Source organism: Dermochelys coriacea, chromosome 2 (assembly GCF_009764565.3).
Source record: "Dermochelys coriacea isolate rDerCor1 chromosome 2, rDerCor1.pri.v4, whole genome shotgun sequence".
NCBI classification, from domain to species: domain Eukaryota; kingdom Metazoa; phylum Chordata; order Testudines; family Dermochelyidae; genus Dermochelys; species Dermochelys coriacea.
Window position 1 is genome coordinate 46,345,968 of NC_050069.1, and position 27,483 is coordinate 46,373,450.

A 27,483-nucleotide genomic window follows, 5' to 3' on the forward strand; every position below is an offset into this window, starting at 1 on the left:
CATGAACAATTTTGGTTTTGAGTAATGGACTTTTTTGATGAAAAAGGATTAGCTGAAAAATTCCCCATCAGCTCTACCTATGGGACCATATCCAATAGAGAACTTGTCCCTAAGTACATGCATTTCCCGCCAACTGCTTAAGTTATTATCTTCCCAGAGCACTCAGCCAACCTGACGTAGCTCCTATGCCACACCCAGCAGCAGAGTGACATAAGCAGTAAACAGTCCTCTGACACTTCAGCCTGTCCCTTGAGGAGTGGAACCCTCAGGACTGGCAGCCTCTGCAGCCGAGGGTTTGGCAGCGTTGTCTTCTACTTCTTATGAAGAACATCCTTTATAGTGTCTTCAGGACTGCTTCCACTTCTTATAAAGAATCATCCTTTACTTGAAATGGAACTCATACTTTGCACAAGCCTCATTTTGTAAGAAGATCAGGTGAGCCTATGGGGCTGTAAATTTCTAGCTCACTCCAGTTACTGCTCTATTTCTTCAGTCTGTGGCCCCTGTAAAATTCTTCTCTCACTGAGTTGCCTTGGAAGAAGCTTCCTCGTGTTACGTCACTGAAGAACACATTGAAACCCAAGTTGGCCACTGTTGGTGCCTAATGCAGCATTCCATGGCTGCTACTGAGGCTTGTGTCCCCTTAGAATTAGTAGCATCCTCCACAGACTAGGAGGCTTTGCAGAGCTCATTTGGACTGCACTGGGTGTTTACTACTATCTTCTAAAGTCCTCATGATAACATATGAAATGCCTCAATCACCTGCTAAGCTCCTGACTACTGCGTGTTCCCAAAACATCACAGTCATTTTATGATCTGCTGGCACTGAAAAGAAAATGCTTTACCTGGTTATCATCCACAGAGTATTTGAACTGTTTAGCAGAGCCTTGAGCCAGGGCTAGTGATGCTACATAACCAACTAATGCTACTCCAAAAGCTTCAGTAACTACTTCAGAGAGGATGTTCATGGATGGGGCTTTCGGTGCTGGTATCCTGTAAAGGTAAATACAATCCTTTTTATTGGACTTGTGTGATATTGGACTTGTGTGATACATGTGTGATAAATCCTGAACCAAAGTTATATTTAATTGGAATGCATACAAGTTCACAGAGACACAGGGCTTGTAGACACTGAGGATTTTTGCCCTAAATGTCACATCATTGCTACCACTTTTTCAGTTGCATCAAACAGTGGTAACAACAGCAGGAGCACTAGTGTAAAAAGGATGCTGGCAGCCACTAGCATTTTGAGAACCATGTTGAGTAGACCTCCTTTAAAGTACACGGTGTTTAAAACGCCAATGGTAGCCTGTCACCTTGACAACATTAGTGCTCCTTCTGTTGACAGTGGGTGTTAGCCACAGTGCCCCCATCTGAAATATACATCAGTGTTAAATAAGAAATTTATGCCCCAAAATATGTATTTTGCTGCCTTAATATATGGGAGATAGGAGAACGGGATGACTACTACTAATAATAATAATAAAGTAACACTTCACAACAATTTAGGAGAGAAAGAATACCATATCCATTTGAATCTGCAGCCTGAATGAAACTATCTCAAATGAAATTTGCCATGTGTAAAACAATGAACTAGTGAACTGCTAATGGGTCCACATAAATCAGCTCAGCCCCTGAAATCTTGTTTCCTGATTTTGTAACATACAACAATTTAATTTAAGCCTCTCAAAGCATTTACTGTTTTTTGGAGGTTACAGGCTGCATTTGCATTCTTCAACAGTTTCTGCAGCAAGTCTTTATGTGTTATGTAGCACACAATAAGCTTCTTTTAATTAAAGCTGCACAAATAAATCTTAACTCTTCATAATACATATTAAAGAGACCATTTAGCCTTGTCCAAACCCTGAGTTTAGATATGTGATGCCTAATTTGCCCCAAACAGCTCATATAATTGGCTATCTCAACAGATCCCAGTATCTTCCTCCTATTGCTGCAAGTTCCCAATAGACACACTGTCTCCTGGGCTTCCCAGAATGCACTGGACCTATGTCACATGGGGAAACCCTAGAAGTGGTTGGAATACTAACAGGTGAACTTCTAAGCCCCATTTTTAAACCTTATCAACTGATAATGATCATGAGGAGCAGGCGGTATTCTGGGATCATGGACCCCAATGAAGTAGGTTCTCTCTATCTATAATATGTTCCTCACCATAATAACTATGGTGCTTCTATATTTGTTAAAATACTATTCAAAAATACATCCTTTGGTAACATATTCCTGTAAAGAAAATGATTTCTTAAGAAATGTCCTATTAGACATCAATAGATTACTTGGGAAAGTGGGGGGAGAATGGCTCAATATCCCAGTTTAGAAATAAAAAGAAAAAATAAATAAAGTGAAAAGGTGTAGAAACATTGCTGCAGAAGGAGGATGCTAACTACCCACCCTCTGCCCATAGCAAGATCCTCCATAACACCTGGTCTGTGGCAGCACAGAGAGAATTATTTTGGTAGGTGTACTGGAGAAGGAGGCCTGGCAGGTTGTGTTGTAGTAGGGGAGAGTGTTTTACCACCAACCTTTCTTATATCCACTGGACATCTTAGGGCATCATTTGTCCTATAAAATAATGAAACAGTCGCCATAGGCACCTGAACTTCTGCATTGCTCAGGATGTTATCAACAAACTTCTCCAGTGAGGGGCTATATTTGAGGGCTGAAACTTGAGTATTGCAGTACTCTCCATTTTCATTTTATTTGATCTTTTCATGGACTGTTCTCTAAACATACATACATTTAAAAACCATAAGCAAATAAAGAACACATTACCCTTTTGGAATATGTCCCACAACTGCTAGGCCATAGGTGTACTCCATATCAGCACAGTAGCAGCCAATGGATGTAGCAATGATCTATTTAATTCAGTACAGAAATTATGTTAATGTTCCATTTATTAGGTACTCATATTGCTGCAATATCTGAGTGCTTCACAGTATTTAATGTATTTATCTTCACGATATCCATGTGGAGTAGGGACATGCTATTATCCTCATTGTACAGAAAGAGAACTGAGACACAGAGCGGTCTAGTGACTTGCCCAATATCACACAGGAAGTCTGTGGCAAAGCAGAGAATTGAAACTAGATCTCTGAAGTCCCAAGCTAACACCCAGCCACTGGACCATTCTTCCTTCCTAAAGTTGCCTACTAGAGTCCTGAAAGATGCCTCTCTAAATATTCCTTCCTAAAGATTCCACTCTAAAGTCTTGAAATTTGCATACTAGTTAATAAAAATACCTTTTTTTAAGCATTAAGTACAATATTCCGTTTAGAAAGGATGATGGCCATATTCATGGAAAACTATTCCAAAAAATATGTATATTGTAAGTTACAAGATGTTACATTTTGTTACTACAAGATGCCATAGTATATAGAGCCAAAACATGTTGCTGCAACCCACTAAGGGCATAGCTAAGAAAATCAATGCATAGAACCAGAATCTGTAGGGATTATGTTGAGAAAATCTCATACGTCACTAAAATCCAATAAATATTAAAAAGTTTTGCAGAACTGGTCCAAAAAGAGTACATCTGCAATGTGTTGAGCAATTATTGTAGAATATTACAATATTTTTGTACGGGAACATGAATGTTTATGGTATTGGAGATTAAAGGAGAATGTGCTTATTTAAGTACCCATCTGCCAAACATGAACTGCTGCGCCCATACCCACACCAGTTATAGATGTTCAATTTGTGTCCACCGACCCACTAACAAAATGAAGCACAAAACTGTATCCTTCCAAGTGCATGTTAATATGCAGCCTGTCAATGCCAAAGTCTTTTTTAACAAATTCTAGTGTTTTGAAGTAGCAACACGCTCATAGACTTTCAGATCAGAAAGGACCATCATGATCATCTACTTTGACCTCCTGCACAGTGCTGTTTAGGTTGCTTTCCTCTTGGCTCCACCTCATGTTTTGTGTTTCAGAGAACTGGAAAACACGTGTGCAAACTATTATTTGTACTACGTATACCCTATGCTCTATAAGTTTTCTTATCCAAATGTGACTGTCCCCCTTCAAATCTGCACACCAAGGGGACAATCCATGCATGTGGCTACTAGTAGGGAGCAGCATCATAATTCTCACCCTCTCAGGACCAGCACATGTTGTTCTTTGGGCATGGGATCTACACGAGTTGGTGGGTCTCTGCACAGTGATGCTAGGAGAAACTCAGCAAAATGATCTTCAGAGTTTTCACTCCCCCGCATATATTTTTCTGTGAGTTTTTCAGCCCATTCATGTCCTTTTCAGGTTTGTTTTTTTTAATCAGTTGCAAAGTGGCTGAAGAATTCCACTGTAACCTGACAGGTTGTGTATCTTACCTTGAACAATAGCAACTCCCTTAGGCTGTGGTGGTTTAGGTTTAGTGGGTTTATTGACTGTGCATTTCCACAATTCCCCCTGACTTCCCCTCTGTCTGACTCCCTTCCTCACAGTATTTTCACAAGTATCTGACTAGGCCTCTCATGGTTCCTGGGACATGCTATACAAACACTTTTCTGACTGAATAATAACTCATCCTTTCCTGCTCAGACATGAAATTGCTTCTAGCTTAGACCTTGTCTATTGTGTACTTCCTGCTATTTTGGGGGCATGTGCCACAACATAGTAATTCCTCAACAAATAGTTAGGTCTTTCAGTGTACATGGGGCCAAGCTATGTTGTAACAATATTTCTAAACCATGCTAGAGTCTCAGGTGTTCTAACACCAAAAGTCTCTGGCCTTACAAGCTGCTATGTTTCTTGATCAAACTTCTAAACTAAGTTTGCGCCTCTCAAAGGGTTTACATATGCGGCTAAGAGAAAAAATATTAAATTCTATCCAATCTGCATTCTTAAGCACACAGCTAAGAGATACTGTCAGGGCAGTCGGTATAATAGGCCAAGGAAGACTAAGCCTTCCCTGGCACAGCCGCTGCTGACCCACCACCAGACACCTGGGCGGTGGTGGCCCCACCTCTTTCCCTCCTGTGCCCCTTCCCCAAGGACCCCACCAGCTGCCTGCCTGGTAAGTCTTCCTCCTCTCCTCCACTCCACCCCCCTCTCTGGAGGTCCCAGCCGCTCGCAGCATCCCTCCTCACTTCCCTTCCCTGAGGGAGCAAGGGAGTGAGGAGGAATGTGGCAAGCCATGGCTGGCAGGGGAGTGAGGAGGCAAGCAGCGGGTGGATGGGCAGGGGAGTGAGGAAGCCAGCAGCAGGGGTCTTGCTGCGGGCAAGGGGGTGAGGAGGTGAGTGGTGGGCAGGCAGGGGGGGTGAGGAGGCGAGCAGTGGACTCGGGAGGGTCTTGCAGCAGGCAGGGGAGGACTGGCAGGGGGTGAGGAGATGAGTGGCAGGCAGGTGCAGGGGTGAAGAGGTGAGCAGAAGGTGTGCGGGGGTTTTATGGCGGGCGGGGAGTCTCTGCTGGGGGAGTGAGGAGGCAAGCAGCAGACGGGGCGGTGAGGACAGCGGCAGGCAAGGGGGTCTTGCGGCGCGGGAGCCGTGAGGAAGGATGCAGCGGGCAGGGACAGGGTAAGGAGGATCTTGGCATCGGGGGGCTGAGTGGGGAGGGAGCCAAGTAGAGGCAAGGCAGGGGTGGAGTCTGGGCAGGGCCAAGGATGGAAGATGCGGGGCAGGGAGCTAGCCTCCCCTAGGGAAACCCACCACCCATGGATACAGTATTCTAATTATCTCTCCAGTCAACTATAGCAGAATATTCAAAGGACAGAGTCCATTTTCATATTAATTTTGAAAAGCACTTCCAAACTTCAATAGGATCTTACAAGAAGCCACTTAGCAATATGGAGAAAAAAAGTGTCACTTCTTTCTAGAAACAATATTTTAAAATTATGAAAGCAAAGTGAACGTACAGTCTACATTTGTCTCAAGGACTGTGGCTTAAATAGTTAATCTACACAAAAGGATATCTGGGCACAGCTGTGAGAATAACTGACTTTTCTGTCCACTAGCCTTTCTGAAAAATCAAAACAAAAATTCATTTCAGATCAACCCAAAATGAAAATGTTTTGGCAAACCAAAGAGTCAGAAAAAAATCGTTTGGGCCTGAACAGAAATTTTATTTCAGATTGAATGAAACAGTTTTGTTTTCAAACTTTTTTAAAACATTTTTAAATTTTGTTAATAAATAATACATTTCAAAATGAAAAATCATTTTTAAATGAAACATTGAAATGTTTTATTTTGAAATTGTTGAAATGAAATTATTTGATTTTTTTCAGAATTGTTTTAGGGGGTTTTTATCCAACTGACATTTTGGCAAAATTGACACAAATTCACAAAATGTTTTGGTTCACCGAAACCTGCATTATTTAGCAAAAAAAAAAAAAAAAGTTTCATCCAGCTCTAAGTACTGCAACTCCATCTGCCTGATGAACATAACACCTAGCAAAGGACACAAACGCCAATAAGAAGAGGTTCTAGAAATATATTAAGAGGAAGAGAAAGCCAAAGGAAAATGTAGGTGTAGTGGGGAAGGAGAGCTAATAACAGACATCAAGAATGCTGAGGTGTTTAATGACTATTTTGTGTAAGTCTTCACTAAAAAATTAATTGTGACCAGATACTAAACACAGTTAATATTAACAAGGGGAAAGGAACACAAGCCAGAATAGGGAGAGAGCAAATTAAAGAATATTTAGATAAGTTAGGTGTATTCAAGTCAGCGGGGCCTGATGAAATTCACCCTAGGGTACTTGAGGAACTTGCTGAAGCAATCTCAGAACCATTAGTGATTACTGTTGAGAACTCCTGGAGGACAGGGGAGGTTCCAGAAGACTGGAGAAGGACAAACATAATACCTATTTTTAAAAAGAGGAGAAAGAGGACTCAGGGAATTATAGACCAGTCAGCCTAATTTTGATACCTAGGAAGTTACTGGAACAAACTATTAAACAATCAATTTGTAAGCACCGGGAGGATAACAGGGTTATAAGGAATAGCCAGCATGGATTTGTCAAAAACAAATAATGACAAAACAACCTAATTTCCTTCTTTGACAGGGTTACAGGCATAGTGGACAAGAGGGAAGCAGTAGACATGAATTATCTTGATTATAGTCAAAGCTTTTGACACATTCCCACATGACAGTCTCATAAGCAAACTAGGGAAATGTTGTCTAAATCTCAACCTTTCCAGATTATTATACCCCTTTCAGGAGTCTGACTTTTCTTGCATGCCCCACATTTTACCTCACTTAAAAACAACTTGTTTACAAAATGAGACATAACACAAAAATGTCACAGCACACTATTAATTAAAAATTGCTTACTTTCTCATTTTTACCATATAATTATAAATCAATTGGAATTTAAGTATTATACTTACATTTCAGTGTATAGTATATAAAGCAGCATACACAAGTCATTGTCTGTATGAAATTTTAATTTGTACTGACTTTGCTAGTGCTTGTTATGTGGCAAGTTGTAAAACTAGGCAAATATCTAGATGAGTTGATGTAGCCCCTGGAACACCTCTGTGTACGTGTACCCTCGTTGAGAACCACTGGTGTAAATAAAACTACTTTAAAGGGGGCACAAAACTTGTTAAAAAATCATATACAAAGAGTAGTTAACAATCATTCATTGTCAAACTAGCAGGACGTATCACAGGATTCAGTACTGGGTCAGTACTATTCAATGTTTTCATTAATTACTTGAATAATGGACTGAAGACCATGTTTATAAAATCTGAACATGGCACCAAGCTGGGAGGGGTTGCTAGCACTTTGAAGGACAGGATTAGAATTCAAAATTGACCTTGATATATTGCAGAATATTTCTAAAATCATTAAGATGAAATTCAGTAAAGACAAGTGCAAAATAAAGTACAAATACACAAATAAAAATAAAAGGAGTACTTGTGGCACCTTAGAGACTAACAAATTTGTTAGTCTCTAAGGTGCCACAAGTACTCCTTTTCTTTTTGCAAATACAGACTAACACGGCTGCTACTCTGAAACAAATAAAAATGGAGAATAAATGGCTAGGCAGTAGTACTGCTAAAAAAGATCTAGGAGTTTCAGTGGATAACAAATTGAATACATGTCACCAGTGCGATGCAGTTGTGTAAAAGGTTAACATCGTTCTGGGGTTTATTAACAGGAATGTTGCATCTAAGGGCTTGTCTATACTACCGATTAAGTCGATGTAACATACGTCACTCAAGGGGGCGTAAAAGCCACTCCCTGAGCAACATAAGTTACATCAACGTAAAATGGTGTCTACACGACACTATGTCGATGGGAGACACTTTCCCACCAACTTAGCTTCCACCTGTGGTTGAGGTGGAATAATTATGTCAGTAGGAGAGTGCTCTTCTGTCGACATAGTAAGTCTTCACCAGACACATTACATTGGCGCAGATGCATCGATGCAGCTGCACCGATGTGGCACGACAGTGAAGACAGGCCCCAAGACATAGGAGGTAATTGTCCTGCTCAACTCAACCCTAGTAAGGACTCAGCTGTAGTACTGTGTTCAGTTTTGGGTACCACACTTTAAGAAAGATGGAGACAAACTGGAAAGAGTTCAGAGGAGAGCAACAAATATATAATATATAAAAGGTTTAGTAAACCTTACTCAGGAGGAAAGGTTAAAGAAATTGGGCATGTGTAGTCTTGAGGAAAGAAGACTGAGGGGGGACCTGGTAAAAGTCTTCAAATATGTTAAGGGATGTTATAAAGAGGACAGTGATCAATTGTTCTTCATGTTCACAGAAGGCAGGACAAGAATTAATTGGCTTAATCTGCAGCAAGGGAGATTTAGGTTAGTTAGTAGGATAAGTTTTCTAATATAAGGACAGTTAAGTACTGGAATAGGTTACCAAATAGGTGGTTGAGTCCCCATTATTGGAAGTTTTAAGAACAGGTTAAAGTCACAGTTGGTCTAGGGATACATGGTCCTGCCTCAGTGCAGGGAATGGATGACCTTTCAAGGTTCTTCCCAGCCCTACATTTCTATGATTCTATATCCTTTGTATTTTTGAGACTAAGCAAATGAAATTGGGTGATTCCATAATCATCAGACATACAGAGAAGTACATACTACCAAGTAACTGGGAACTAACAGTAAACAAAATAGGTCACATGTCTGGCATAGTTTGAAATCAGACAGTTTTGTGCATAAATAGAAGCACAATTATTCTACAGTTTTCTAGATGCCATGTCATTGCAGAGATAGTTTGCAAAAAATCCAGTCAATTCAGCAGCATACAGAATAGTTAGTAATTAATTCAATGTGATTCCAAATTGGCCCCAGTTCTTTATGAAAAAATGCCCCAAATAGTTTGTTATAATGACCTATGCAACATCAATTTATTGTGCTTCAGCATTTTGCTTCCTTAGAAAATGTCTCCTTTTGTATAAGAGAGTCCAAAGAAAGCAAAAGTACGAGGTTGGTACACTGTGAAGAGCACATGGACTTCAGAATTCTTCTCTCAAAATCTGTTTGCTTTCTGTAAAAGGTTCTGAGGAAAACAGAATCCCAGCTCTGGGTACAGGGAAATGTCTGAATTACCACTTGATGTCTGAATGTAGAGCACTCACAGCACTGTAGCTAATTTCTATTTAACCTACACCACATGAAAAGAAAACTGGAAGTTATAGAAAATGATAGTTCAGGTACTGATTTTCTCATAAATAAATGTAAAAAACAGTGTTTGACTACAGCTAAACAGCACTCATCTCTTACAGCTTCAGAGCAAAAACTTACCAATTACATTTTTGTTTTTATACTTAAAATTGCTCATATTAACATTTTAGGCCTCATGTTCTTGTATATACGTAAGAAACAGTAAACATATGAAAAATGTTTTATAAATTGAAAACATATGTCACTTCTATTTTTAATTATTTATCCAAACTATTTCCTGTTCATACATTAACATACAGCCATGCAAATTAGCTCTCTATTTAACAAGTGGCAGGTGTGGACCTGGGTAGCAATCGACAACACAGTAAGCTTTAGGAGTTTAGTTAAACAACTGCAAGCTTTGAAAGTCAATAAGTCTGATACCTGATTTCATACTTACCAGGATTAAATCGATGGGAAGAACTACTTTAATTTTTCTTTTAAATTTTTCATTCAGTTCTTTAACCAGAACGAGCACCACCAGGCTTACCAAGGACAGAAGCAATGCTTCTAATTGAACTGATTTGATGTTTTCAAATATGTAGGCATAAATCTACAGTGATAAAAAACAAAAAACAAAACTGAGATGACAATAGAATTGTATACGTGACAAAATACCACATGCTAGGATGCAACCTAATACCTTCTCAGATGTACAGAACTATTCTTAAAAGCTGAATCAATGCTATAGCAGTTAAGCAATCTGACATAGTGGTATTCACTCAACATTTTGGAGGGAAAAAATTCATGGATCTACCATTACAAAAGGACTTCTGCTTGAAACAGTTCTGAAAGATGTGAATAGCTTTACAATAACTTTTTAATACAAACAATACTATAAATTTCCACTAACAAAAACACACTTAATAAAGCAAAATTATCCTGGAAGTATGATAGAGCAAATTTTGATGTCCTTACTCCCATTGAATTCAGTCAGAGAATGACTGTATAAAAACTGAGTAACGCCTTCATATTTGACTCCAGGATCATTAATTAAATATTTCAGTCCTGTCAGTACATATATATATGCAATATGCTTCACAAGAATGAAAATTTTCCTTAATTCAGGCACAACCAGTAAATGTGATTAATCCATTTTAATGATATCTAAAGGAAAAATACAATTGCCGTATCAAATAATTTCATGTTGCCTATCGTGTATTCGGAATGGCTCACTGGTACCATGAAAGCATCCATCCACTCACAGTAGTGAATGGGTGATTATCTGCCATAAATACTGTATTTAAGCTACTGTGAAATGGATAGAACCAGATCTCTGATCCACTAACTCTGAAATCATTGATTACGCCTGATTTAGAATATCTCTAATTGCATCCTGAGAATAACAGGATAAACTGAAGAGGTATGCAGCCCTAACCTGTTCCAAATTTGAGGATCCAGAAGAGAGACACCTCTGCGATTAAAGTTGATGAAGAAATTTCCAAATCCATTGAAGCGGTTAGAAGATCTGAGGAAAGACAGAGATAACTTCTACAGGATCCTGTCCAGAAAAATAGAGAAAGAAAGAAAATCTGCAGTCAAGTTCTTCATGCCTCTGATGTGTAACAACCTACTTGCTAGAGGAACAAAAGTGATAGGAGCATATATAGTACACATCCCTTCTGAAGCCTTAAGAAGAACAAGTTAGGCCTCCACCTGAATTCTGATTTTTCCCAACAGCCATGTAGGCTGAACTGTAAACTGAATATAGAAAGCAGTTGAGAGGAGGGGTGTGTTTCACTGCTCTGAAGGGAGTCAAAAGTCCTGGATAGTTTGTATGGAAAATACCATTTGTCTAAGGCTAATGACTCTGAATGTATATCTAACAAGAAGCCCCCATTATTCTTTGACACATACATCTTGTGGGAGAGAGAAAGAAATGAAAGGAGAGAATATGGAAGAAATATAAGTTGAACACCCAACCAAGTTGCTTTAAAAATTTCTATTTCATGTCACTCTTATTCCACATATATCTGTATTACAGGATGAATTACAAACATGTCTGGAAGAAAGCCATTCAAAAATCCAGAAAATTCATTGGTCCATTATGAGAAAATAGGAAAAAGATAACAATAGGTAACAGAGATTTAGATGACTGACAAAGCTAAAGTATTTTCTGTTTCTTTGAAAGAAAAGTCTCCAAAAGGAATCCAGAAAGCCTATACAGAAGAAGAAATCCAGGACTCTACAGATCTAGGCTGCAACATAAATAATCTCTTATTTATATGCTATAAAACGCAAGACAATAAAATAAAGCGATCTGAAGCTCAGCTATGAAAAGTCAGGGTGTCTATTCTAAGGGCAACTAAAAATATAACTAAAATAAATGAAGAGAGAAACCTCCACTTTGTTAGAAAGATGATTAATGAATTCATTTTCAAATGTACTTATGATGGTAAGAGGACTTCTTGACAGTTCGGGGATTAAACAAAGACATTTAAAACTGGACTGGACAAAGCACTACAAAACTAATCTCAAGGAACAATTCTACCTTGGCAGGGGAGTTGATTAAACCACCATAGAGGACTTTTCTATTCTAATTTCTATGATTCTGTCATTCTTAGATAGGACTATGATACTTTTTTTTAAATGAGCAAGTTAAAAAGCTCCAATGTTTGTTAGATTTTAGGAATATTTCAGTTTTCCATTATGGAAAACAATCATAAGAAAAATATGACAATGAGAAAGAAAAGAAACCTGTTGATAGTTCACAAGGGGAAAAAATACTGAAACCCAGGCCAGAATAACAACAAGCATATTTCAGTGGGAATGTTTCTCAGAGCCTGGAAAAAAAACTCAAATTTTAAAAAAAGAAAAGGAGTACTTGTGGCACCTTAGAGACTAACAAATTTATTAGAGCATAAGCTTTCGTGAGCTACAGCTCACTTCTTATGCTCTAATAAATTTGTTAGTCTCTAAGGTGCCACAAGTACTCCTTTTCTTTTTGCGAATACAGACTAACACGGCTGCTACTCTGAAACCTCAAATTTTAAAGTCATCTTATTCAGTCACTGTCTAACCTTTGTAAATAACGTTATTTTATAAGAGCAATACGTAATAAGTGAACGATGACTAAAAAAACCACAATCTAACCACACGGTGTCCTTGTGTAATGCATCAAGGAGGATGTTATACTGAATGGTTTGAGACTTGGCTATTAATATATCATCACTGCCCAAAAATGTACATTATAGGCAGCATGGGACATTGCCTCTGTGCCCCACATGAAGCTGGGATCAATTAGGACAAAAGAAAAATTTGGAAAGCTGTGTCAAAGTGTCTACAAAGTCATCCTTGGCTCAGAAACTATGAAAGTACATATCCATATCTAAAATAAAGTTGAAAAGGAAAGAGAAGAGCTAGACTGATTCCCATTTTCAGAAATTAAAGAGCTGCAAGCTTATCTCAAATGACCAGTTTCTGCTGAAGTGTAAGCATTTGATGATCCATGTGTAGCAACAATGAATTTAAGTATTTACTAGATGAACTGAGACATCCTGGATGTATTTAATTTAGACAAATCAGAGATGTCTATCTACACTGTCCAAAGATAATTTTTATGTCTTTCCTCTGTAGTAGAAATTTTTAAAAGCAGATAAAAAATTCATTTCCATGAACTTGAGGGAATCACTGTAATGTTTAATCAAGGATCTCCATCAAATAGAAGGTTTATAAGTACGCAGGAGAGTCACAATCTAATGTACAAATCAGAACATGGAATATTCTTACACTTAGACATTCCCTGTAGTGATTCTTCTATGAAGAATATAGATGCTACTGTGTCTGCCATCTAATATTTAAAATACTTCCACTGAAGTTATAGCCAAGGCTTCCAGATGTCCATGGCAGTTATAGATCCGTATCTGTAACAAACATTTCTGCAGGAAATTTTTATTACATTCTATGACAATAATAATCTGTGTCCATAGTATTTCCAAGAACCATAAAACTTTAATCTCTTTGTATATTCATCTACATGTGTAAATACATATACACACACAAATTCCCCACTTGCATGGTGGAGACTCTGTCTAGACTAGGATTTAAAGACAATGTTAGATAGAGTTAGCGAGCTTCATTTAATTAACATCTTATAAAGCTCTAATCAAGACAAAGCAACTATACCTTAGAACACGGTAAGTACTATTGTTGTCTCTTGGCTAGAGGTTCTAGAGTTGACTAGAAGGTGTTATTAGATTGAGATAGCTACTGGATCTACATCACACCTTTACACCTTAGCCTGGACAAGGTCTATGGGATCAACTGCAAAGCTATGTAATGAACTGCATTTACTATGCACCTTCAATCACATCACTTTATTGATCTCTAGCTATATCTAACACTCCAGCCCCTTGAGCAGCTTCAAATAAATGCCATTTTAAAAAATCCCTAACTTCCCAAACTAATGGTTCACTTTTCCCCTTTAAATCTGGAATTCCAAAACCTCCCCCTTGCAATTACACCATACAGGGGAAGGCTCATGGGCCAAAAAAATGCAGCTTATTACTATTACAAATGAAGAATTCCCAGTATTCCATGGGATAAAAGCATTGCTTCTGGCCCCCGTTGGTCCACCATCTCAAAACATTCAAATAGTGACATTATGTATAGAAAAGTTATTTTAGGTAATTTTAAAAGGTTTTGAGGCATGTACAGTGGGAATCATTGAAAGAGAGATCCTGGCTTTTCATAGGAAGGAATTATATTAATAATATTTTTAAACTAATTTTTCTCTAAAAATGTGACATATACAGAAAATTATTGTTATTAATTAATTTTTACATCACCCAAAAATGTACCAGGGAATTTACAGTATATGTAAAGGATAATGTGCCAGCTCTGCATTTGAGATAACCTGGATTACTTACTTTGGCTTTACCATTAATTAGTAATGTGATCAAACCAAATTTAGACTGATGACACCTTTATGCCATACTACCCCCACACCATCATGTATTTACTCTGTACACAATGGGATCTACCCTTAATCTCAAATTCAACCAGCTAAAAATGGTCCTCCTTCATGGTAGTGATGACCACAGAATGCTGTACTTCCTGACTGATTTAATTCCCATGATATACGAGTTCAACCTGCCTTTTTTAAAAAATTACCCTACTAACTGCAACTTTTCAAACAACTCACCAGTGCTGTTCTTTACTTTTTAGCTTAAGATCTTAACTTGGATATTTGAAAACTTCTAATTAAGATTTATAAATAACTAAATGTTAAAAGATACCTGTTAATGAAATCCACAGCCATGCTTAGAGAGGAAACATTGCCCTTTTAAGAACTTAAAATGCAAGCTAGTGTAGGTTTATCCAGAGATTTATTTACTTACCAAGGTCAAGGTAGGATAGTACATTAGTTTTTTCACCTCTAGACCTACTGATTGCAACTGTACTTTTCACACGCTTAAAAGTTAAGCAAGTGAATAAGTATTTGCAGGATCCGGGCCTTAGATCAGATAATAAGTTAAAATATACTTCATTACTCACATTACAAAACTACTGCTAAGTTCAGTATTATGGACAGTCACTGTTCAAAAAGGTCCAAACCTTTTTGTAGGTTTAATCTGCAGTACACTGAAACAAAGGTGACAGAGATGGGTCATATTAAAGTGCTTCCATCAATTAGTGCACACATATGAAGCCATGCCTCGGAAAGCCTGGGTTTATCCATTTCATTGAAATGATATCAGAATAGCAGAATCAGCATCTTATTTTTTATTAAACTATGTGCATGCCCTTTGCAAAATATATAATATACCTCTTAGTATTAAAGTATTTAACCACATATTACTCTATACAGTACAGTCAATCAGTAAGCTCAAAATGTTTTATAGAGTTAACGCTGAGCATTTTTATATTACAGGTCTGTGATAACACTGATGTCTGACCCATAAAACATATATATAAACATTTTCAACAAACACATCATGAATTACATATTTAAATATATACATATACTGGTGATGTATATACTGAAAGATCTCATAAATATGTACTCAGTGTACCATAGTTAAGGATGTTATTACAATATTATCATTAACAGAATATATGAACTATAAGGGTAATCAGATATTTATGGTAATTATAATAACTAGTTGTTTCCTATCTTCTTCTTTTTTGCATGTCAGATTTTTTTGTACTAGAAAGAGGCATAGTAATATTGTGGATTACATTAATTATTTCAGGAGTCTTACCTCCTTCCAAATTTTAAAAAAAGTATTTTGAAATTTACGAGTTCATCCCCCCTCCCAAAAATAAATCTGAGGATCCATGAAAGTTAAAATTAGGTTGATGTAACTTTCTGCAAAATTTTACTATATACACAGTGTATATTTAGTCAAGATTGTACCCAAAATCTTAATGTCTTATAAGAAGCCTTGCATATTTTTGCAGGAATTCAGTGATATTCAAGGTAATTCCCCTTGAAGTCCAGTAATTTCCCAGCAGAGCAGTAAGTAAAACTTCAGGCGACCTTCACACACAAGTAAACATATAGAGTAAAAATCACCTGAAGTGTTACTACTCTGTTGGAAAATTACTGGCCTGCAGGGAGAATTACCTTGAGCACCATTGAATTTCTTTAAAAATTATGCACTGGCCTTGCAGAGTAACAACACTTTTAGGTGACCTTAACTATATGCACACTGTATATAAGGCAACTGTGCATGGAGTTGCCGGGTGTCCAGTTTTCAACCAGAACGGGCTATTAAAATTCCGGTTGGCGTCACAGCAGGGCTAAGGCAGACTTCCTGCCTGCCATGGCTCCGTGCGGCTCCAGAAGCAGCATCATGTTCCCCTCTGGCTCCTAGATTTAGAACCAGTCACAGGGCTCTGCGCACTTTCCCCACCGCGAGTGCCAGTTCTGCAGTACCCACTGGCTGGGAACTGCGGCCAATGGGAGCTGCAGCGGTGGTACCTGTGGATGGGGCAGTACGCAGAACCTCCTGGCCGCGCCTCCACATAGGAGACAGATAGGGGACATGCCACTGCTTCTGCTAGCTGCCTGAGGTAAGTGCAGCCTGCAGCCTGCACCCCTGACCTCCTCCTGTTCCCCAACCCCTTCCCGCAATCCTGATCTTCTCCCACTCTTCGCAACCCTCAATCCCAGCCTGGAACACTCTCCTGCACCCCAAACCCTGCAGCCCCATCCCAGATCCTGCACCCCCAGCCGGAGCCCTCACACCCACCCCATGCCCCAGCCCCAGCCCTGATCCCCCTCCTTCACTCCAAACCCCTCAGCCCCAGCTCAGAGCCCTCTCCTGCACCCCAAATCCCTCATCCCCGGCCCCACACCAGACCCCACACCCTGAGACAGAGCCTCACTGCCCCCCGCACCCCAACCCTCTGCCCCAGCCTGGAGTCCCCTCCCACATCCTAAACCCCTCATTTCTGGCCCCATCCTGGAACCTAACCCCCAGCCCAGAGCCTATACCGCCTCCCACACCCCAACCCCCTGCCTCAGCCCAGAGCCCCCTCCCATACTCCGAACTCCTCAGCTCCACCCCCCAGCCCGGAGCCCCTCCTGCACCCCTAGTCCCTCATCCCCAGTCCCATCCCAGAGCCCATATCCCCAGCCGGTGTCCTCAACCCCTCCCACACCCCAACCCACTAAGCCAGCCCCGTGAAAATGAGCGAGCGAGTGAGGAAGGGCCTCAGAGAAGGGGCAGCGCATTAGAGGAGGAGCGGGGCAAGAGTGTTTGGTTTTGTGCGAGTAGAAAGTCATCAACCTTAACTGTGCATAGTATAGAAAGACTGTGTACTGTGAAACATTAGTGAGTTCCTCTGCCTATTTTAAAGAGGTTAAATTAAAACCATGAATATTAGCTTCAAAAACGGGTTCAGATGTTAAAACAAATAAAATAAGAGATTAAAAACAACAAATTAGTCAAAAGAGTGACATCTGGTCTCTAATCAATACAACTTAACTGGCAAAAAGAACCCATTAATTTTTTTTAAGTGTTTCTTTCCATTGTTTGGTCAGCAAATGCAACCCACATTGAAAATAAATCTACTGGCAGCTGCTGTAGATGATTTAAGTCTAAAATCTGAACAATTTAGTTAGGGAACATGTTAAGGCCAATGTGAGAGTGTATACAAGAAAATAATATCTCATAAATCACAAAAGTGTGTTCTTTACTCAGAAATCCCACAGGCCCTGGGTCTTCAAACTAGATTTGTTCTCCACATATAAATCTCATTTGTACATATTTAATTGCGAGTTCATTCTCATTAAAAGAAAATGTTTCATTGCCTTGTTTTCCTTTTGACTTTCCTATCCCACTTCATTAACATTCTTGATTCCTGCTTTACAGCCCTGAGGGGTATCTGAGTCAGAAAACATCCTAAAGTAGGTGGGAGGGAGGTCTGAGTGCAATGAAGAAAAAAAAGAGGCTACGCAGCAGTATTCAGATTATGTGAGTTTTCATGAAAATACAAGTACATGTTCAAAAAATAGTTGGCAAACTCGACTTTTACTCTCTGGTCACGTGCACAATTGTACATAATTATTTAATATAGTTCTCATATAAAACTAATATCATGGCATCTAATGTTGCCAATTTTATTGCATGGTGCTTCTGACTGAGATACTGGTGCCTTCTCAAACCAACCCATATGTGCTAATATGTCCAAGGAATTTTTCTAGTTTTTATAGTGCCTTTAAAGCAAAACCATGCCTTCAAATAAACAGACATTTCTTTGTTTCACAGTGGTGCAACTGGGGAGGCCTCCTGATTCATACTGAGAACGTAGGGCAATCAGCTAGTTGTCTTAGGTGCCTGTACACAAACGAAAAAAGCCTAGGAAACAAGCAGGAAGAATTGGAGGTCCTGGCACAGTCAAGGAACTATGATGTGATTGGAATAACAGAGGCTTGGGGGGGTAACTCGCATGACTGGAGCACTGTCATGGATGGGTATAAACTGTTCAGGAAGGACAGGTGGGGGAGAAAAGGTGGAGGAGTTGCACTGTATGTAAGAGAGCAGTATGATTGCTCAGAGCTCCAGTATGAAACTACAGAAAAGCCTGTTGAGAGTTTTTAGGTTAAGTTTAGAGGCAAGAGCAACAAGGGTGATGTTGTGGTGGGTGTCTGCTATAGACCGCCAGATCAGGAGGATAAGGTAGATAAGGCTTTCTTCAGACAATTAACAGAAGTTTCCAGATCACAGACCCTGGTTCTAATGGGGAACTTCAATCACCCTGACAACTGCTGGGAGACCAACACAGCAGTGCACAGACAATCCAGGAAGGAGAGTGCTGGGGTCAACTTCCAGGTGCAAGTGCTGGAGGAACCAACTAGGGGCCATGCTCCTCTTGACCTGCTGCTCACAAACAGGGAAGAATTGATAGAGGAAGTAGAAGTTGGTGGCAACCTAGGCAGCAGTGACCATGAGATGGTCGAGTTCAGGATCCTGACAAAAGGAAGAAAGGAGAGCAGCAGAATACAGACCCTGGAATTCAGAAAAGCAGACTTTGACTCCCTCAGGGAACTGATGGGCAGGATCCCCTGGGAGACTAATAAGAGGGGGAAAGGAGTCCAGGAGACCTGTCTGTATTTTAAAGAAGCCTTATTGAGGGCACAGAAGCAAACCATCCCGATGTGCAGAAAGAATAGCAAATATGGCAGGCGACCAGCTTGACTTAGCAGAGAAATCTTCGGTGAGCTAAAACACAAAAAGGAAGTTTACAAGAAGTGGAAACTTGGAAAGATGACTGGGGGGAGTATAAAAATATTGTTTAAGCATGAAGAGGTGTAATCAGGAAGGCCAAAGCACAATTGGAGTTGTAGCTATCAAGGGATGTGAAGGGTAACAAGAAGGGTTTCTACAGGTATGTTAGCAACAAAAACAAGGTCAGGGAAAGTGTGGGCCCCTTACTGAATGGGGGAGCAACCTAGTGACAGATGATGTGGAAAAAGCTGAAGTACTCAATGCTTTTTTCCTCTCAATTTTCACAGACAAGATCAGCTCCCAGACTGCTGCAGTGGGCAGCACAGTATGGGGAAGAGCTGAGCAGCCCTCAGTGGTGAAAGAACAGGTTAAGGACTATTTAGAAAAGCTGGACATGCACAAGTCCACGGGGCCAGGTGCAATGCATCCAATGGTCCTGAGGGAGTTGGCTGATGTGATTACAGAGCTATTGGCCATTATCTCTGAAAACTCATGGCAATCAGGGGAGGTCCAGATGATTGGAAAAAGGCAAATATAGTGCCCATCTTTAAAAAAAGGGAAGGTGGAGAATCCAGAGAACTACAGACTGGTCAGCCTCACCTCATTCCCTGGAAAAATCATGGAGCAGGTCCTCAAGGAATCCATTTTGAAGCACTTGGAGGAAAGGACGGTGACCAAAAACAGTCAACATGGATTCACCAAAGGCAAGTCATACCTGACCAACCTGATTGGCTTCTATGATGAGATAACTGGCTCTGTGGATACGGGGAAAGCGGTGGATGTGATATACCTTGACTTTAGCAAAGCTTTTGATACAGTCTCCCACAGTATTCTTGCCAGCAAGTTAAAGAAGTTGTAGTGTGGGAGGTCTAGGTTGGATATTAGGAAAAACTATTTCACTAGTAGGGTGGTGAAGCACTGGAATGGGTTACCTAGGGAGGTGGTGGAATCTTCATCCTTAGAGGTTTTTAAGGCCCAGTTTGCCAATGCCCTGGCTGGGATGATTTAACTGGTGTTGGTCCTGCTTTGAGCAGGGGGTTGGACTGGTTTTGGAAGGAAGGAGGAAACCCTTTTTGGTGATAATCAAGGTGGGCCATTTCCAGCAGTTAACAAGAACGTCTGAGGAAGAATGGGGGGTAGGGTGGGGGGGAGAAATAACATGGGGAAATAGTTTTACTTTGTGTAATGATCCATCCACTCCCAGTCTCTATTCAAGCCTAAGTTAATTGTATCCAGTTTGCAAATTTATTCCAATTTAGCAGTCTCTCATTGGAGTCTGTTTTTGAAGTTTTTTTTGTTGAAGGATAGCCACTCTCAGGTCTGTAATCGAGTGACCGGAGAGACTGAAGTGTTCTCCAACTGGTTTTTGAATGTTATAATTCTTGACGTCTGATTTGTTTCCATTTATTCTTTTATGTAGAGACTGTCCAGTTTGACCAATGTACATGGCAGAGGGGCATTGCTGGCATAGCCTCAGAAACAACTCTGACATCATAATCAAAAAGGCTGACAAAGGAGATGCTGTCGTTATCATGAATAGGTCAGAATATGAACAAGAGGCTACTAGGCAGCTCTCCAACACCACTTTCTATGAGCCATTACCCTCTGATCCCACTGAGGGTTACCAAAAGAAACTACACCATTTGCTCAAGAAACTCCCTGAAAAAGCACAAGAACAAATCTGCACAGACACACCCTGGAACCCCGACCTGGGGTATTCTATCTGCTACCCAAGATCCATAAACCTGGAAATCCTGGATGCCCCATCATCACCCTGACAGCAGGATTGTCTGGCTACGTAGACTCCCTCCTCAGGCTCTACACTACCAGCACTCCCAGCTATCTTCGAGACACCTCTGACTTCCTGAGGAAACTACATTCCATCGATGATCTTCCTAAAAACACCATCCTAGCCACTATGGATGTAGAAGCCCTCTACACCAACATTCCACACAAAGATGGACTACAAGCCATCAGGAACAGTATCCTTGATAACGTCACAGCTAATCTGTTGGCTGAATTTTGTGACTTTGTCCTCACCCATAACGATTTCACATTTGGGGACAATGTATACTTTCAAATCAGCGGCACTGTGATGGGCACCCGCATGGCCCCACAATATGCCAACATTTTTATGGCTGACGTAGAACAACACTTCCTCAGCTCTCGTCCCCTAATGCCCCTACTCTACTTGCACTACATTGATGACATCTTCATCATCTGGACCCATGGAAAAGAAGCCATTGAGAAATTCCACCATGATTTCAACAATTTCCATCTCACCATCAACCTCAGCTTGGACCAGTCCACACAAGAGATCCACTTCCTGGACACTTCGGTGCTAATAAGCAATAATCACATAAACACCACCCTATATCGGAAACCTACTGACCGCTATTCCTACCTACATGCCTCTAGCTTTCATCCAGATCACACCACACGATCCACTGTCTACAGCCAAGCTCTATGATACAACTGCATTTGAATGTGTTCTCAGAATTGTGTTTCTCATGTAAAGCCATGTAACTTTGCCATGGAAGGCTCCATGCAATCATGTTTACCTTCAGAGTTTAAATTCCCAAAGGACTGCAGCTTTATGAGGCATGCTGCACGCATGATACGGTGATTAACATAAAGTGATAAACTTGACGTGTGTTTGTGATAAGAATGTGTCATAAAATAGCAGCAGCATACCCAAGATAACTCTTGCACAGGACATCCACAAGTCATGTATCATATTTCTTTCACCTCACTAATATTCAAGAAAATGTGATATGAAACATGTCTGGAATGAAATCTGAAATGCTGTGGTATTCCTCAGACCGGATATTCAACAAAGGTTAACACTCCCTGTATCACCCTGTAAACTGGGTATTGTTTAGCCTCGGTTGAATGAAAAATTATGAAATATTTTTAATTTGTGTATCTAATAATTAGAACGATTGACAAAGCTGCAAAACTTGACCACTTATTTTTAAACCAGAAAACACAAAGGATCAATCTAGGGCCTAATCCTGCTAGTTCTTACTCACTCAAATAATCCCTATTAACAAATCCTACTGATTTGAATGGGACAGCTAACATGATGGTTCATACGATCATGTCCTTACCTCTACATCTCCCTTTCCAAAAACTATAGATGTTAAACAGAATGTTAGCAAACCAATGTGATATCTCTGCTCGTGAACTCACATAAAAGAATCCCAGGGGCCCAGATATATATGGCATTTTCATTCCCAGCAGATACTTGACTTGTGAAGTCACAACATGCGTAGCTGCTCCTGTTGTCATTGCGCTTATCACCGGTTCCGTCAACAAGAACGTGGCACTGCCCAAGTGCAGCACAAACATTGCTACCTAAGAAACCAAAGATATATATCAGTGATTACATTAAAATTCAGGTTTCCCAGTGTTAATGCAATGAGAGATACCCTTTTAATAAACCAGGAGATAAATGGCTGTGTTAGCAAATAAAAAGAAGAAGTTTCAGATGCATGCTGTGAAACATGAATATAGCTTAAAGTGAAACACATTAAATCTTTTTGTAAGTTTTGTGACAGGGTCAGGCCAGATGGCTACAGGAGAGTGATAGAAGGAAGATATATTAGCCCCAGGTTAAGTAGGTCCCTTTTCCCTGGGTAAGGTAACAGGGAAGGTTTCAGAACAATCAGGAACTTTCTGAAAACAATTAAGGCAGACAGGCTGATTAGAACACCCGCAGTCAATCAAGAAGCTGCTAGAATCAATTAAGATAGGCTAATCAGGGCACCTGGGTTTTAAAAAGGAGCTCATTTCAGTTTGTGGTATGCGTGCGAGGAGCTGGGAGGAAGAGGGGCAAGAAGCTGAGAGTGAGAAGGCTGAGGACTGAGAAGTACAAGCATTATCAGACTTCAGGAGGAAGGTCCTGTGGTGAGAATAAAGAAGGTGTTGGGAGGAGGCCATGGGGAAGTAGCCCAGGGAGTTGTAGCTCTCACACAGCTGTTACCGAAGCCACTGTAGACAGCTGCAATCCACAGGGCCCTGGGCTGGAACCCGGAGTAGAGGGCGGGCCTGGGTTCCCCTCATCCCCCTAACTCCCTACTTGATACTGGAGGAGTTGACCTGGACTGTGGGTTCCACCAGAGGGGAAGGTCTCTGGCCTGTTCCCCGATGCACTAGGTGGATCAGCAGAAACTGCAGGGATTGTTCTTCTTTTTCCCCATGCTGGCCAGTGAGGAGGCTAACTGAGTGAACGGCAGATTTGAGCCATGAAAGTGGCCAAATTGAGGGCTGCCGTGAACCTCTGAGGCGAGCAAATCTGCCAATAAGCACAGGGCCCACCAAGGCAGAGGAGGAACTTTGTCACAATTTATTTTATACTATCTCACTAACATCACTAGTTTACCAGGCTCTAAAATGAGATTAGTTACAACAGCTGGGTCAGTCAAAGTATGTTCACACAATGACTTCTCTAAATATTGGCTGTACTTGTTATTCTCCCCTGTTGTAATATATGAACACAGTAAACAATGTAAAAATCATCTACTCATCAGGGTAGCATAAGGTCAGAGAATTCACATGCAATATTTGATTAAAGTATCTGAAATCACAAATGACTAAGACCCAGATCTGTGTAGTTTTATTCCCACAATAGTGCCATTTCACATTTTTTAGAAACTTGTATAGAAACACAGCAATTGACATATTGAGACAGAACAATGACCTAGCTAATCCAAAATCCTGTTCACATAAGTTGCTGTCACACCAGATGCTTCAGAGGAATAAACCACCATCACCTCCAAATGTACAGAATACTATAATACTATAATGTGATCAGTTTGATAGCCCTAGTAATTTTCTTCTAGCAGTGAGTGTAACTATGGATGCTATTATTAATCACGTAATGTCTAACCCTTTTCTGAATCATACTGAACTCTCTGCCTTAGTTATAACCTGCTACAAACAGCGGGTTCCACACATTGTACGTTGGGTAAAAAAAGCTTCCCCTTTTATCTGTTTTAATTTTTTTCCCTTTACATTGTGTATGTCCATGTATTTTTGAATTACTGCACAGATTAAAAAAAGAGATGAGCAGCTGACCACCTCTCTACAATTTGTTATGATACATTTATCACTTCTTCCTTTTCACCTAATTAATGCTCATCTTTTAAAATTATCATAGTATAGAAACCCCCCATGCCTCTAATAACTTTCACTGCCTTTCTTTTGACTGTTTCTAATACAGTATGGAATTTGTGTGAGGGACTGCCCAAAGCTGAGTGCAGTATTCAAAGTAAGTTATACCAGTGTAATACAACTGACACTTTAATATTTTTACTACACTCTGTCCCTCTGTAAATACACCCCAAACCCTTATTAGCATGTTTCCCCATTCCAGCAGATACAGCAGACGTCCTAACTGAAGCGTATACAATGACACCTTGGTCCTCTCCCTGAAAACTCTCAAATCTGTTATGTATGAGTAGGCAAAATTGTTAATTTCTATGAGGATTAACTTGTGCTTATCCATGTTGAATTACATCCTTCTGGGGTTCCTTACAGGCTCCTTAGTACTGACTAATCTAAAGCAATTACTTGCATATATTATTGCTCTTTGCACACAAGTATCATTTAATTTTTCACTAAACATTTCACCTGCATACACGAGTAGTCATTGTATCGGTGCATCTGTATTGAAACCCCCAGAATAGCTGGCTTTTTGTTTACCTGACAAATCTCTAGTGCATGCAGTGTTGTAACCGTGCTGGTCCCAGGATATTAGAGAGATAAGGTGGATGAGGTAATATTTTTATTAGACCAACTTTTGCTGGTGAGAGACAAGCTTTTGAGCTCAGACATAGACTTCAGGTCTATGAAGAAGAGCTCTGTGTAAACTCAAAAGCTTGTCTCTCTCACCAACGGAAGTTGGTCCAACGAAAGATATTACCTCACCCACCTTCCTCTCTAAAGTTCTAGTGAGCACTCTTCCTACTCCATCTGAGAGTAAGGAACCTCATTTGAAATTATTTCTCTATACTGCCCTTAAATAGCTGGCAAATTGCTCAGCGCCATAAGAACTGAGAGCATGCTACCCAATACTGGATCCTACTAAGGACAATTGCTGATAAACTTATGGTGAATATTATTATTATTAATTTGTATTACTATAGTGCCTAGAAGCCCTAGTCAGAGACTAAGACCTGATTGTGCTATGAGCTGCACAGACACAGCATACAAAGGTGGCTCCTGACCCAAAGAGCTTATTAAAGAGCCTTCAGGATGGGGCCATTGGGCATATCAAAGATCATCACTCCACATCCCCTAGGAAGAGGGCTGCAGTCACAAAACAAGAACCAGAAGTGTAGAGAATGAATAAAGTAAATCCCTATGAAACAACCTTTAAACTGATAAACTTTTGCTGTGAAAACTCCCCCAGTAAAGAATAAATATCTAAAAACCCAGCACCATCTCAGTGAAATTCAAAGGTCAAGCAGTTCCTTGGGAACCTACCCTTACTGAACACTATTGGGGAGGCTGAGGGATAAGACATTGGCAACCAATCACAGTGTAATTCTGCTGGAGAATATAGTCAATTATTAATGATTATTTATTATTTATATTACCGTAATAATTATGTAGGATTCTGACATTTTTGACATTCTGACATTCTGTGATTTAAAGAGGTGCTAAGCCTGCAGATAAAGAGTAGAAAATACAGTCAGTTGTTGGGAGTGGGAGAAATGATAAAGAGGCGGCAGAGGGGTAAATGCTGCTTTCTCCCAGCTACCCTTCACAAGTTTATTCTGACAAAGGGGAGAGGAGAGTGAGTGATTGCTTGGGTGAGGAAAGGGAGAGGTGACTCCAAGCTGCAGAAACCTTCTACTGTATCAGAGTAGCAGCCGTGTTAGTCTGTATTCGCAAAAAGAAAAGGAGTACTTGTGGCACCTTAGAGACTAACAAATTTATTAGAGCATAAGCTTTCGTGAGCTACAGCTCACTTCATCGGATGCATTTGGTGGAAAAATGCACCAAATGCATCCGATGAAGTGAGCTGTAGCTCACGAAAGCTTATGCTCTAATAAATTTGTTAGTCTCTAAGGTGCCACAAGTGCTTCTACTGTATGTACATCAACCCAACCCATACCAAAACTGTACTCTTGGCCACTCCCAAAATATCACACACACCTTTATGGCAGGTGCCCTGGTTAATCACTTTGGCTATACAAGGGTGGTTGGATTGTCAATCAGCCTTTTCAGCCAGCCAGATACTTGCCACACTCCTCAAACTCTCTATCCACAGGCACAGAGCAGGTGGGAGTCATGAGCTCTGGGACTATTGTAATTCCGCTGCATAGAGATGGATAGGAGTATGGGAGAACTAATTTTAAAAGCCCTTGGACAGCACTCTTCCAGTCATTGGAGGGTGCTCCTATGTTAGAACCTCAAGGGACCAACAAAGTGTATTTGGTGACTCTCCCTAGAGATCATCTACCACATATGCCAATCAAGCTAGGTCAAAACCACAGAGAACACTTCTGGAAAGGAAGCAGCATATATTGTGAATGTCTAATTTAGCATTCTGCAACTGGTATCACAGAATAGGAGGCTGCAGAGATTATGGGAGTTCTGAGGGCCAATAGCCAGAGACACACATTTCTGTTTGACTGAGCCCATAACCTAGAAGCCTCTTGTTGTTCTCCTGCAACTGTTTAAAATACAGAATCTGAAGCTATTAGAAAAGGACAGGTGTATTAAACATACTGTCACTGAATTTATGCTATGTCTTATAAACAACTCAGTTTATAATCTGTAGTATAACATTTGACAAGAATGTGTGAGTAATTCTTCAACAAAAAAAACTTTAAAAACAGACTTCAACGAGAAACTGCAGAACTAGAATTAATTTGAAAACTGAACACCATCAAATTAGGCCTGAATAAAGGCTGGGAGTGGCTGGTCACGACAAAAAGTAATTTTCTCTTTGCTGATACTCACACCTTCTTGTCAACTGTTGGGAATGGCCGGCCACCGAGAGGTCCAGCAGCATACTGAACCAACGTTGGCGCCATGCCAGCTCTATGAGGATCATTTTTGCCCTGTCCCGCTTGATCACCATGAGGACCCTGTGAATTAATGACACTGGAGGGAAGGCATACATGAGGGTCCCCAACCACAGGAGCAG

General features: G+C 40.3%; 1 protein-coding gene across 1 annotated transcript in view; it reads right to left on the reverse strand.

The window, feature by feature from the left end:
- Positions 1–27,483, reverse strand: part of SLC26A7 (solute carrier family 26 member 7) — a 147,805-nt gene that overhangs the window by 59,954 nt on the left and 60,368 nt on the right. The window contains exons 6-9 of the mRNA XM_038391099.2: positions 22,515–22,679; positions 10,046–10,198; positions 2,791–2,873; positions 846–993 (exon numbers count right to left, since the gene is read on the reverse strand). Coding sequence (XP_038247027.1) covers positions 846–993; positions 2,791–2,873; positions 10,046–10,198; positions 22,515–22,679 — 549 coding nt within the window. The remainder of the gene's footprint in view (positions 1–845; positions 994–2,790; positions 2,874–10,045; positions 10,199–22,514; positions 22,680–27,483) is intronic.